The following is a 15166-nucleotide window of genomic DNA, read 5'->3' on the forward strand; positions in this document are numbered from 1 at the left end:
TGGTCTTTAACAAATGTGTTGACCATAACCATAGGTTCCTTTAGGAAGTGTACAGCTGAACATAAGCAGACAATGTGTGCTTGCAGCCCAGAAGGCAAATCACATCCTGGGCTGCATCAAAAGAAGCATGGCCAGCAGATCAAGAGTTGCGATTCTTTCACCTTACTCTGCTCTGGTGAGACCTCACCCGGAGTACTGTGTCCAGCTCTGGAGTCCTCAATACAAGAATGACATGGACCTGATGGAGCAGGTCCAGAGGAGGGCAATGAAAATGATCAGGGGGTTGGAACACCTCGCTTATGAAGACAGGGAGCTGAGGTTGTTCACCCTGGAGAAGGCTCCAGGGAGACCTAATTGCCACCTTCCAGTACCTGAAGGAGACCTGCAAGAATGAGATTTGCCAGGTAATCATCTTTCTTTTTTTTAACCCCTCTGTTTTCCCATATGTAATGACCAAGTATTCCTATCTTGCTAGTATTATGATGGAATGAACAGCCTACACTGTTACTGTTCTGTATGATCTCAGACTTGTAAGCTTCAGTTGCAATACCTTCAACATGCATCTGCACCACAGGTATAAGTTTAAAGCAAGGTATGTTGGCATCCACACCAGCTAGACAGCAATTAGTGACACTACCCTGCAGACAAAGCAGCTTTGTCTTTGCCAGCTGCAGTCATTTCAGATTCATTTGCCACCTTCCAAATTTACGCCACCAAAGTGCATCTGCAAAACTCATCTCTCCTCCAACTCTAGGTCCATCTCCTCCTATTCTCCTGTCAAATCATATTTAAATACCTGTCTTCACCTACAAGACCTTGCATAGTAATAGATAATATAGAAATAGCGACATGCTGAGCATTTATCAAGCAAGTCCTTCTTAAGAAAACAGAGGAGTAAGACCTTTATAGCCCACTCCATCAATTACAGCCCTGCCACATTTCACCCACTAATACCTTCCTCCACATCACACTTCCTTGCCTGTGACTTTTATATTAAAAGCAGGACTCCTCCCAGCTCCAGCATCCTACAGAAAAGATGCAGATCAGAGGGAGATCATAGTGCTGCAAAACAGCAAGGGATCATGTGCAGAATAGCACAGCCAGCCAGAGATGCCTCAGCAAACTCTCTCCCAGCTGCAGCCTTGCACCATGGTGAGACCCCAGCCACATGAACTGATTTGCCCATCACAAGATTAGACACATAGACTATATATCTTGTTCTGGGCTGCAATGTAAATGACATGCAATGCTCACCCTATCTGCAGATATCAAAAGGCAATGCAACAATAGAACAACTCACAAGCATACTGCCTGATAACTGTAGTTACAGGGCTGCAAACAAATCTCCTTCAGCTCATTTTTTTTGGCCTAGCACTGCCATGTTCTGAGATGTAGGTAGTTTTTCAGTGATCCCTGTCTGCAACTCTTTTAGGTTTGTAACACATTTAATTACATTTTGGAGATTAGACTATCAGAAGATTAAGCAAGTCCTAAATAGGAGGGGGAAAAAAAAGGGCTTTCTGAGACATAAATCTTGCAAGTATGGTTCCATATAGCACAAGTCCAGATTCCTGAACAGTTTATGATTCTGTAAAATCTTCACTATAAAAGACTGCATATACTTAAAATTTGCAAAGGTAGCAGCTTAAGTTATTTCTAGTCAGCTCATAAAAATCTGTCTTTAGCACTTTTTTCCTAAGAAAAAAAGAAAGAAACCCAGACATACTCTAAGCTTAGTAAAAAGATAAGATTCTGGAAATAATACCAAAATGACTTCACCTTTTATTTTGTAAAGGCTCAAAACAACAGTAGATGAAAGTTTATATATAAGCATAAAGGATCTGCCAAAATGAAAGTGAAAACCCAACAAATTGTATTTCAGACACCTTGACATATTATGCACCATGCATGCTGTCAGCTTCACTGTCCTTTCCTTTGCTGTAGGCCGAATGCTTGAATACCAATCTTATTAAACTACAACTCTGAATTTATCCACTATATATAACATTCCAGATGTTGTACCAGCTGGGAACAGGCCCTTAGGCCATCTTTGGTTGATCTCTTAGTCACTTTCCAGTTTTTGCCAGGCATTCATCCAAAAATATGAAGGAAAGTGCTAAAAACAGATGTCAGAGTTAATGGTTTTTTTCTTCATGGTAGGAAATACAGCAAACTCGCACCCTACACCTATTCTATGAAATATGAATGTTGTCGACAAACCGTAAGTTAATTTTAAATTAAACCAAAACGCAGCAAAGTTAATTCATACACTGTTTTTCTGACAACAGGCCAGCCTCCATCAGTCTGCTCTTAGAAAATATTATGTACTCGTTTGGACTTTTTCATTAAGATGGAAAAATCTTCTGATGTCGTCAATCTGCAAAACTGGTTTAAAGCCTTTTATTTAAGAAAAAGTAATGCTTAAAATGTAAACTTGACTGACTGCAATTCAGGGTAAGCTTTATGACAACATTGGAGTAATGGGAGTTATTAAATCAGTACACTTCTGAACTATGAAAGAGAAAGACCTGTTGGCCCCATTGTATTACACAAATTATTTCAGCTTGCACTCACTGCAATATGAATGGGAGATGTTCAGATCTCCCCAAGAGGTGCTCTCTCTTTGGGGTCTTTCAGGAGTTTAGGCATGGAATTTCAAAGAATGGGGCTGGAAAGGAGGCCCTGATCCTGCCAACACGTTTGCACATGTGCATCTTTACTTATGTGGGTAGTTCACTGACGTAGATGGGAGTCCTCACAAGAATTAAGTTATGCATGTGTATAAGTGTTTGGGCCCTAGACTGTAAGGTCTGTGTAAGAGAGGTCATCTATCCTATCTGGTCTAGACAGCCTTCCAAATTTTCTGTCTGCACTCACCAAAATATTAACAAACATATGTGGAACCAATTCTCAGAAAGACTTTCTGGTGCTGCCAGCAAAACCTCCTCCCTTCACTATGTAGGACCTTGGGCTCTCATGCAGCAAAGTACAGGAGACAATTCCTTTTGACACTCTAAAGACATCCTTTTTAAAATGAATTTTTGGGTCTTTCTTAAAAGGAAGTTGCTTAACTGCACAGAAAAATGACAATTCATAAGACATATTTTCACCCTCCTTTTCTTTGCCTCACATTCATTAGAATGCAGAGCTGAAAATATGAGAAAAACAGACTATCCTATAGCCTCAGTATTGAAGGAGCAGGGGAAGAATGAACATTAACTGGCAAGTTCATTGTTAAGTATAAAAATATTTGCAAAAGGAACAAAATCTTTTTCAAATGGAATAAAAAGAGCAGGGAAACTTTAAAACTTAGCCCTAGCACTTAAATAAGATACTCAGGATACAATTCCAATTCATACATTAGAGTATCACCCTAATGCAAGCAGTTACCACTGAAGCCAGCACTCAAAGGTGGTAAAATTTCATGGCTTATAGCGTGATATTTGAATATATTTTACATCACCTACTAGTAACATCAAAAAAACCCCCACATTCAAGCCCACTTTGTGTAAGTAAAATTGAGGCACTGCAAGTTTGTTTTGGTTTTTTGTTTTGTTTTTAAGTGGGGTAACAAAGAGAGGTATCTTGCCATATGTTATATTGATGCCATGAGGCATTATATGAGCTGTCTGAAAGAGCACAGCTTGTTTCTTCAGATTTATACCACGTAAAACCATAACATTTAGACAAAGAAAGACTACTGACTTTTACACTACACACTGAAGCAAATGTGCATATTTTCAATAAAGATGGGAGCATGAGAACAGAGTAGCAACCCACATTCTGTCAATGTTCTGATGCAAGTACATCATTAATCAAACTGATCAAGTATTTTAAAAACTGAATTCATTTCAGCATTCATGCTGTGTGAATAGGATTGCTTATAAAAATCACAGAAAATTCTGTGATCCTCAGCAAATGTGCCAGCAGTTGGTTACAATTAATAAAGTTTACAACAAGTCTACCCACATACTTTTGACATCAGAATTGAAAAAGGCATTGAACCTGTGTCTCTGCAGAATAATGAGGATGTAATTAAGCTCGTGCTTTATAGCATCTATCCCATTTTTTCAGTAATGTCTAACACTCTACAGTATTTCTTCTGGGGTAATACAGTGTGCCTGGAATCAATAGCAAATCTTTTTCCATTAAAAAATTAATGCCAGATCCAAAGTCTATTGAATTTACTATGATCTTTGGACCAAAGCCTAAATAATCAGGTAAAGGAGAACATATCATCTTGTATTCACAACTGTGACCATTTCCAAAGGGTTGTTTTTAAAACTACAGAAACAACCCATATCATACAGCAACTAATTTGTCTTACCCATGCGCTAATACTCTGCTCTGCTTCATGAACCTGCAAATCAGCTAAAGGCTTGGTGCCTTTTTTCAAGTCCTTTCTCTCCTATGCGACATAAAAACCATTAACCCAAGAATGCTAGAAAGGCTTACCATTAAAGGACTAAAATGCTTCATCTTATAGCATGATAATACAAATAATTAAATTTCACTAGCAATAAGGTATTTTCATGAAGCTAGATTACGCAGGCTCAAGTGTCAAGCGGTCAAGGCTCAGAGCATTAGAGTCTCGAGAGTATTAAAAAAAGTCCATACTGGTCCCAGTTCACTGACTGATACTTCTAGACCAACAGTCAGCTTAACAGCTGCCTGTCTATAGGAAAATGGGGGGAGGGGCAGAAACACAATACACCAGACAATGAAAAGGAATGTTTGATTTGACAATCATTACACAAAATGTGGAATATACAATTTCTGTCAAGTATATTGAAGTACTAAAGGCTAGTGTTCAAGTACAGCATTACTCTTTACCAAAGATCACACTGAACCCTCATCTAAAGCAGTGAGGACCCTCAAATCACATGCAAGCATTTATTTCTGTCAATAGTTTACTACAGATGTGCAAAACCATCTCTTGACATTCATGTATCTTGCATGCTGGAAGTTGAACCCAAAGTTTCAGTGGTTTCCTTCGTTTCCCAGGAGTGACGGTTTAAAGGAATGCGAAAATAAGTACCGTTTTTTAGGCTATGGCCCAAAGAGAAAAGCAAGTGACTTCCATAAAACAGAGGGAGAATAAAAATAACAACCACCACCACCACGAAGCTTTCATAACACAAAAGAACAATTAACAAATTCCATGTACTTTTTTGGTTTTGTTTAATACGAAACACCCTCCCAGTTCTGTTACTGAAAACCATGGTCATATTCAGTACCCTCATGTCAAGTTCTTATAAGCCTACAAAGCTAGGTTCACCAACAGCATTGGTAGGAAGCCTGACACTTGGAACACTGCACCAGATTGCTTACCTGGAGATTAGAGCTACTTCAATCTCTCAAGAAATCTGTATGTACTTCCATTCTTTAAAGCCAAACTGATTATTAAGATGCTATTTCTTGTATTATTTATTCTACTTAGCCCTGTTCTGATCCTGAAGCTCAATCATTCCTGCCCATCCTACGACCTGCCCTGCAAATCAGTTCTGCTTTCTGTAACAAGAGCAGTGAATAATAGCATTTTCCTCTGTCCAGAGATGTTTGACCTTCTTCCTTTTCATCAATCATTACCTTATCAGTCTCTTAACGTAACCAAATAACAAGAGCCTAACTTCCCCTTGCAAACTGAGACAGTTGTTTATGAAACAGCATAAAGATTTAGCATCCAGTCAGTAAAGAAGAAGTGCTCCTGCCCTTCCTGGCCATGTGGCAGCTGGATCACTTGACAACATCACATAAACACACTTTTATTGAATTAGATATCAGAAAAGACAGTTGCTGAAAGCTGGGAAGTAGAAGAGACAGTCCCTTTATTTTGTCATTATATCAACAGCACATTATTAATGTGTGTTGTGAAGCGTAGTACAGTTTGTTTCACATTAGGAGTACAAAAGTGCTTCAGACCTCACAGTATCACAACCTGTAACACTTCCTAAGCTCTGAAAACAATAAATACAGTTGTCAGCACTGATCCTTTCAAGAACCTGTATCTACTATTTTTTGCTGTTGTTGCCAGAATTGGTAATTAATGTATGCAATTTTCTTCCAAGTGAGCAAATAGCTTTCAAAGTCTAACAGCCAGTAGAAATAAATTAGGTTTTCTGGCAATGCTGACAGTTATTTTGAAATAGTGTGAAGTAAAATAACTGTTTTAAGTAGTAAAGAGATTGTTCTTCAGCTGTCCCAAAGCTGGTTTATTACACAGGTGCTAATGATATCAAGCACCATTTTAACTATTTCTAGAAACAAAGCCAAGATAGGCAGATTTTTTAAGAAAGGTTTTTCACTGCATCTTCCACATTAGTGGCACACAAATTGAAAGAAATGTAGGTTCCAGTGTATCTCTATTATAAAGGTCATTGTGATGCCCAACTTTACTATAAATCTGTTTTCCATGATGGACAGGCCTGAAAGGATGACTGTCAAGGATGTGAAGGATGTTATCTATATGCTCTACAATGTAAACTCCATTTAAATTACCCTCTGCCTTGTGTCCTGGTTTTAACTTGGCTGGCATCTGAGCCTCTGCAGCCTGGTTACAACAGAGGGGTTTCCTCGTTCCCCCCCACTGCCTTCTGGGTGGGCAAAGAGCAAAGGAGCCAAAGGAAAAATAAAAAAGGCCAAAATGTCAGCTGAGATAAAGACAATTTGATACTCTATTACAGGAATATCAGATTACACAAAGGTAAAGAAAGAAAAAAAGATCTTAAGAAAAGATACTAGTGTACACTGTGAAAACCTGCAATGCTGTTATGCATGAATTGAAAACGGAACAAAAATGGAACAAAATAGAGCCTGGAAACTGGGGAAGAAACTTTTCAAACAAGAAGAACAGGAAACTTCACAAGCTACAGAATATATTACAAGTCCCATCAATCCCAGCCAACCCCTTTCCTGTCACACAGTGTGCATGACGTCAGCCTGGTGTAGAATACACCATCCAGCTTGCTCTGTTGCTCTGTACCACTTGGAGAGGAGAGTGGGCTAGTCCCATCCCCCATGCCTCCTCATGGGGCCAGTCAGCTTAAAACAATACACTTTGCAAAACAATAGAATTGCATCAGAAAAACCTTACATAAAATGATTTATTTTATCAAGGAAGCATTTTTACTGAGCATTATTTCAAAGCCAGTATAAATGGAAGTTTTTTGGTTTTCTTTTTTTGCACTAAACTCTTTCCATGTTGAGAGAGAAGAAACTCTCATGGATATTTTTTAAGCAGCACAAGAGAAAACAAAATAATCCAATTAAGTATATAAATCCTTCATGAAAAGTTCAGTAATACAACAATTATATCTTCTCATTTGTGCAAATATGAACAAATGAACAGCTTGAGAAGTTCAACAAATTAACCTGTGTTATTGAAAAACTAAATACAATCTGTTCTGGAATGACTGAGGCCAATGGAAAAAAACTTAGCTTTAAATTTATTTCCTTTGTGTAAATAAATTAATTCACCATTGTGCTTTATCAGCCTAAAATGCACTCTTTTCCATGTACAATCTGAAGAATGGCTTTCCAGTTCCAAGCACAGTGTTTCCTACAGCACTTGAAATACATCTTTTTGATTTAGAAGCACTTCTCTACTGTATCTCAATGAACTCTCATTGATAGATGATAGCAGTGGTGCATCAAGAGCTGTGTGCATGGGATCATTTCTGCTATCTCCAGACCTTTCAGTCTAAATTTAGAAATCTGAAGTTAAGCCTTTATCAATGTCAAAATTCTTGGATAAGTACATGTGCCAACTGCTGGGGTTCACTGGGGGCATGAGGTCAGTGGTACATTCACATTACATTGGATTAATCTCTCAGAACATAATCATTGGTCTCCTGTATGGAATGTCAAGTTAATGTCTAGTCTGTATATTGTTAAGTCATTTCATCAGGTCTCTTGTTACCAGTGCAATGGAGCAGAACTCAGTTAAAGACTTTACAGCAAAATATTTGCCCCTACTATACATCCTTCTGCCTGCTCCCAGAGGGATAAGAAGCAAAAAATGTATTTAGGAAGACTCTAAACTAAAAACCTCAGAACATGAAACACTGAACAAGAATTAAAAAAATTCATTACTTCATGAAAAATGTGCAGGGCAGAGAAAGTATTTTTAAAAGCCACTTCAATATTGAAGTTTTTTTCTTTTCATATAGACCAACCTCAAACTTCTACTATTTTCTATGAACAACACATCACTGAGCTTAAAATGTTAGCTGGTGCTTTTAAAAGTGCCAGCTCCTCATTCAGCTTACCAATAAACAAAAGTATATTAAAGCATTTTTCACTTCACTAAGCAATCTATCACGCATAAGAATGTATCACCAATGATACAATTACTTGTACATATGCTAGTCACACACTTCCAGCAAGCCATTAGCCTAAACAAAACTATTGTTTGAATAGGATCATGCCTGATTTGCGTAGTACCAGTCTCTGTAAGAGTAGTTTTGCCTGAAATTGTAAATGGTTTTCATTTGCTCTTAATCCCTGCCTCCTTTCCCTCCTTCCTCCTCCAAATCAGAAACACATTTCACTTGATTGCGGAGCTAATTTCCCTATCCATGTAACAGTGTTTAAAAAAATAAAATTCCACAATCCCCACCCCCCCAAAACAAAAACCTAAAGAAGTCCAAATTAAACCTCCAAACAAAAAAATAAAGGTATCAAAAAGCAAGCAAAAGAGCTGAAAATGCAGGTGCACCTAACATCTTCAGTTAATTTTCCATTAACTCACAAAATGATGCATTTTATCTTCACACAGCCTTAATAAACACATGGCTCCACACTCTTTGAACATGATTTTTAACTCCCTATTAATATTTGGGTATTAATATTGAGTACCACAAACCTGACCTCATATTTTTCACTTACCAAAGACGTTTCAGAACTACTTGCAGGATTCAAGTCAGAGGAATTTGTATTATTCTAGTATCGGCATGCTGGCTGAGTAAGGAGACTGCAAGGTCAGTTCCTTACTCAACTGAAGAGGAAAATTTCTAATGTAATGATAAAATTCAAGTAGCCAAGTATTAGCAGTTACCCTCTGGTGCTTAGCCAAAATTCTATCAGCTCGCTCTCAGAATATATAAATGAAACCACAGTATTTGGTGATGGAAGGTTTGCATTGTAGAAAAACACCTGAAATTGTCTCTAGATATGCGAGATCAGCTTGTCTCATTCCAAAGAGAATCTGTTCCTTCAGCTGACAGTCAAACCCAGGCTGTAACCCACATACAGCTCCAGAGGCAGAGGAGGGTAAGATAGCAATCATCAGCAGGTAGAGTGGGAAAGCAGGTAAAAGAATCTGAGGGAAAAATGGTTGTCAGCCCAGCTGGATCCATACAACAACTTCTGTCCGCACAGCAGTCTACTGTATGTGGTATGAAAAGCTTACACAACACCACAAAGATTTATTGCTGCTTAACTACAGATAAAAAGGTGAAGTAAGAGGGTCTATTAGTTTATTTCTGTGTTAATTTTGAAATTATCCAGACCCTGGCTTCAACTGCCTTTGTTTATTTATTTATTTGTACTTTACCATACTACTTTCACCCATGATAAAGCAGAAACCAAGGCCAAGCATTTCTCTTCATGGAGGACAAGGCATGTCTCAGAATATCTACTCTTTCAGTTTTGACATTCACTTTACAGCAGACTTTGCTAGCAAACCCAAAGGCTAGTTATCAAAAACAGCACAGCCTTGGCCTGCATATAACAAGTTGTGTATCTAGTTGAAAATAGACTGACTGATTTCCACCTTACCTCCAAGAGCCAAACACTCAAGTCTGAAAGTGGAGATTTTCATTATTTTAATTCCTTGCTGGGTGGTTTCAAGATGCCCATATTTACACTCTTCCTGGATGCACTTTTAAAGAAAGAAAGATTTGCTGTGCCAAGATTGCACTACTTAGTGCCATATGTCTAATTCCAGAATCAGGGTGTACTTGCAATAAATTTAAACTATTTAGAAGGAGCAAGGTCAGCCAGGACGCTAATTGGTCAAGCAAACTTTTCTCACTTAAAAGAAGATAAGGTAGTTTTTTTTTTTTTTCCTTTCCTTCCTCCCCCTCCAAGTCTCCTTCAGAGAGCCAATGAAAGTGGAATGGTACTTCAAACATATTCAGCCCAACCAAGTTTTCTCTGCTGTCCTTATTGGTGGTCTGTCATATGGAACGGTTTTAATACTTGGAAGCAATACCTTAAGTGTCAGAAAACAAGAACATTTTATTTCTGCAAGAAAGCTTTCCAGTACTACTAGTATTCTGCAGAAGGAAAAATTCCTCGTAGTAGATTAAAAGGTGAAAAGCCAAAAGAAATCAGAAAGAAAACTAGGAAACTATTCCTTATGGCAAGGTTCAGCTTACAATCTGAGAGTTGGGGGAAGGGCTATTACTTATATATTTATTTTAAAACTCATTGAAGAATGATAGGAGAGGGGCATATTTTTTTCCAGTCTCAGATTTCTTATGGCAAATGAAGTCTTTGGCTACACATCAAAATCTATTTGGTACTAAGTTAGATTTAAATTACACTGACTCAGTAGAATTTTAGAAATGCAGTATGCAACGCACCGATGCAAGACACAGCTTGTTGAACAATGCAGAAGCTGTAAGAAAATGCTCAGTGTAAACATTTCTGTTCTTTGGGAGTCTTCAAAAGCATTTCCTTTGAACCCCTGTTCTTCTTTTTCCCTGAAGGTAAAGCAGTAAATGTGTGAAAACTATAGCATGCCATTCTGTCCAGTATCTAAAAGTTATTTTCTTCTATAGTCATGGAAGAAGAAAAAACTGTGTTCACTGAATTTTGAAAACATCTAGCCAAAGAGTTTCATCTGCATGTAATTCTTAAGTATGCACATAGCAACTGAATATGCAAAGGGGTTAGTGCAATCCTGTACAAAAATGAGAACACAGTCCTGCCAGATTAAACCAGAACAAAATGTACTATCTCGCATGTACAACATGAATCCATATGTAGTTTTACTGGGCTAGAACAGAGTACAGTGTGTTCCCATTAATATTTACTCATCTTCCATTTCAAACTGTAAGCTTGTCTTTTCAGATAGCAAATACTTCTGAATATTTAAGTAACAGCTAGTTCTATTTTACTGAGATTACTATCTAACAAAGGAATGAATGATTCTGATTGAACTGGCTCCCTGCTTGAAAACTATCACACAAAACAGCCAAAGAAAACCCCTTTGAAACATTCCTGTGCTTTGGAGGATGTAAGGAAACTAATTGTGGATCATCATGATGATGCATAAAAATAATACCCCTCTATCCCAACAAACTGGAAATTTTATCAGCCTGGATATGAGGAACAGTGCAGTGGGAGAAGGGCACACTTGGGAAGATGCAGAAGGATCACTTTTCTGGCAAGGGTCTCAATGTCTTATTTGCTAGCCAATAGAAGAGAGGTTGTAATCCACCCTGCTCTCTCATCCTCATGCCACTGTCATAGGAACCACTCTGAGATATCTGGTATCTTGTTTTGTTGGGGTCAAATGCAAAAGATTGTTTTACTTTTCCAGTTTTCAACTAAATTAATGCAACTTAGGATGTACTGGAACACCAGGACTCTGCAGGGATACCCACAGGAAAATTCTTATGTTCAGGATAAAGGAAGGAAAGTATTTCCCACAAGCCAGCACCTCTTCACATCGGGCAGAATAGAAAGTGTATTGTTAAAACAGAATTCAAAGTGTGTGAGACAATGTTACTGTATTTTAATTTTTGTTATACGGCAATCTTTCTGCAATGATCCCAGCTCTACATTGGGTACATAAGGTAATTTTAAAATGGCCTTTCCATGTGCATACATTCATCTCTTTTTGTTCACCTGCATATTTTTATCACAACTACCACCTATCAAGCCTGTCCACACCATCTTAAAGAAATGCAAGAAATTATCTGATTAAGGATTTTCATCCTCTGGTTTAAGACATGCTTCCATTTATGGCATAAATGTCAAGTGAAAGTGTACAACGAAACAGAAACCAACAAAAAATTCCAAGTTCTCTGTCTCAGTTTGACCACATGATAAAATTGAGTTTTGTTATGAGCATTTCAACAAAAGCCCAAGTAAATGATAGCTGTACATTACTGCAGTCCTATGATTAATGTCCTAGAAAGTTGCGGAAAATAATCTTTCTAGTCACTGAAGAATTCCTGGTTTACTTGCAGGAAGGCAAACTAGAGATACAGATCAGTTCCCATCTGCATTCAATGTATTTGTATCTTTTAAGAAGTAACACATAAGGACTAAATTTTCTATCAAAAGAAACTACTACTACTAAAGTTGTTTTTATTTTCCAGAAGTATTACATAAGGACTGAATTTTCTATCAAAAGAAACTGCTACTACTAAAGTTGTTTTTATTTTCAACATTCTGATGTTTTAGCACCATTTTCTGTTCCAAGAATACAAATTTATTTTCATACTGCTCACTGTCTGGGAAGAGCAGGCTTCAAAGCTGAATCACATCTTCAAAGCTAAATCCCATCTGTGAAAGAACAGAAGCTGATCACTTCCCAGATCCAATTCAGATCCCAATGGAATTAATAGAAATCTTTCCATCAAATGGAATTGAGCTTGGAATTGGATTCCATATAGTACTATGCTGGTATTTGAGGGGGGTTTTGAGGAGAAAGCATTTAATTTGGTTTTTAATCAGCTATGCTATTCACACAGTCCAAACAGTCTATTCAGACTCAGACTACCCCTCTGTTATATTTGAGTTATCATTGTTTCTAAAATGTGCCCCATTTAATGGAAACTAGTGATGAAAATGTATTACCTTTATAGTGCTTCTCAACTACTGTCATTAAATGGAGCCTGAGCTGCAGCTGCATTTTACTGTCCTGTAAGTTACTGCTTTTCCAGGTGGCTGGCCCAGGAGATATCTAAGTACCCTTTCTGTTGGTAATCAAGGGTCTAGGGTAGCAAAAGTATGAATATTGCAAACAAACTAAATTCAAATAATTTACAGTAGTTCAGCATGCTTTCTATTGTATCTTTTCTGCTTCCTTTTGCGTTACTAGTAAGATACTCAGTCTAAAACTTTCATAAACATATCCATTCCCTTCTCTCTTTAGAATAGTGATGAGCAAACTATTTTTCTCACAGTAGCCCTTGCAAGAAGACCACCTTCAAAATAAAGCTGTCAGTCACTTGACAGAACCACACCTTCTGACTACAGGGCAAGTTTGCCTCTTCTCTCCCTTTTACAAGGAGTGTTTCCTAACAAACTCCCTCCTCTTACATTAAGAAACATACTGTGTCTATGAAGGTAATTCAGACAGTTTTGATGTGAAGCTCAAGTGACTTCTGGAACACATTGTGTTATGAGTAAATTTCCACAGCATGCCACACATTTCCTAGGTCTACTTTAGATCTTTTGCCAACATTAACAGCATTTCTTTCATGTTGCTTTCTTTACATTTATATCTATATTCCACGTTTAATATAATGTTTCTATGGGTCTGGAGAAGGCATTAAAGATCCTTAAAATACATAATTTGTTGCTTTCTAAACACTCTGCTTCATCCATTATTGCACTTTGCATTGTTTTTTTTATAATTCACTCAACCCTCCCTTCTAAAAACTTCATGAACTTGTAAAATGTGCTGACTTTTCGCAAGCTGGGAAATGCAAGATCTGCCTTTTACTGATTTAAGCATGAAACAGAACAATTTAGGACGGGTCAAACAATTCACAGAAAGCAGAACCACTTCTGTTTCTCCACATTTTACAGAATTAACTGTAAACATCAATTAAGAGTAAAACATCTTTCATCTTTATAATATTTCCCATAAGTGATTTTGATCTATTATTTCTACAGTTAATTGCCTTAATTTTAATTTTGTATACTGTGTTATCATTCCATTTGCTATAAACTTGATCTTCAAAAGATAGCACACACTTTGTATCTTAATTTGTTTCACAGTAGTCTATCTCAAAGTGACAAGAATATGACAATAGCTTTTTTGTATATGCCATACTGACCTGGTCATCATAGCGGTAAGTGAGGAATTGCTCCCCTGTGGTATCCTCGAGAAAACTCCCTTGTGGAGAAAGCGCAAACTCAGGCAAGAAGTATGCACCTTGGGATTGCTCTGCTCTTGTCTGTAAGAGATTCAGAAAGGTCACATTACAGCTACTGCAAGCACAAGTCAAAACCTAAAAAACCCTCTATGTGTATAATTACAAAGACTGCACACAAAATCCTGAGGCAGGGCAGGGGGGGAGGAGGGAAAGTGTTTCCAGGCACAGCGTTTCTGGCTGGATACTTTGCTACAGAGATCTGTGATGAGAATATGCCAAATACTTACAAGGATCCAAAACCAAACACAATGCCTCAACAGAAGAATCATAGAATGGTCCAGGCTGGAAGGGACCTCCAAAGGTCATCTAGTTTGACCTTCCTGCAGTCAGAAGGGACATCCTCAACTAGATTAGGTTGACCAGGGCCTTGTCAAGCCTCACCTTGAATATTTCCAGGGAAGGGGCCTCAACCACCTCCCTGGGCAACGTGTTCCAGTGTTCCACTACCTTCATAGCAAATAACTTCTTCCTGATATCCAATCTAAATCTGCCCCTCATCCTGTCACTGCAGGCCTTTGTAAGCAGTCTCTCTCCATCCTTCCTGTAGGCCCCCTTCAGATACTGGAAGGCTGCCATTAGGTCTCCTCAGAGTGTCCTCTTCTCCAGGCTGAGCAATCCCAGCTCCCCCAGCCTGTCCTCGTAGCAGGGATGCTCCAACACCCTGATCATTTTCATGGCCCTCCTCTGGACCCTCTCCAGCAGGTCCATATCCTTCCTTCATCTAATAAATCAACAGACCATCTCTGGCTTACCAACTATCACTGCTAAAAGGTGCTGTGACAACCATACTGGCAAAGCAGCATCATGCTATGCTTTCCTCACTAGAGGAACTGTCTAGTGCCTCACTAGACAGTTACTGGCTGCTGCAGGTAATAGGCTTTTGGTTAAATATGTTATGTCTATTCTTACAGAAAGACACAGAATCACAGAAACCATGACACAGCAAACTACTTTCCTGTCCTGCAGGAATATATTACTGCAAAGACATAATCAAAAGGGGAGCAGGGAATGAGTGAACACCAGTCAGTGGTCCATATTAGCTCTGC

General features: G+C 38.2%; 1 protein-coding gene across 1 annotated transcript in view; it reads right to left on the reverse strand.

Moving 5' to 3' along the window:
* The window catches only part of ADAMTSL3 (ADAMTS like 3), a 185765-nt gene that overhangs the window by 140561 nt on the left and 30038 nt on the right, over positions 1-15166 (reverse strand). Inside the window, exon 3 of the mRNA XM_009897286.2 lies at positions 14022-14141. Within this exon, the coding sequence (XP_009895588.2) occupies positions 14022-14141 (120 nt within the window). The remainder of the gene's footprint in view (positions 1-14021; positions 14142-15166) is intronic.

This window comes from Dryobates pubescens, chromosome 17 (assembly GCF_014839835.1).
Source record: "Dryobates pubescens isolate bDryPub1 chromosome 17, bDryPub1.pri, whole genome shotgun sequence".
In the NCBI taxonomy this organism is placed as follows: Eukaryota; Metazoa; Chordata; class Aves; order Piciformes; family Picidae; genus Dryobates; species Dryobates pubescens.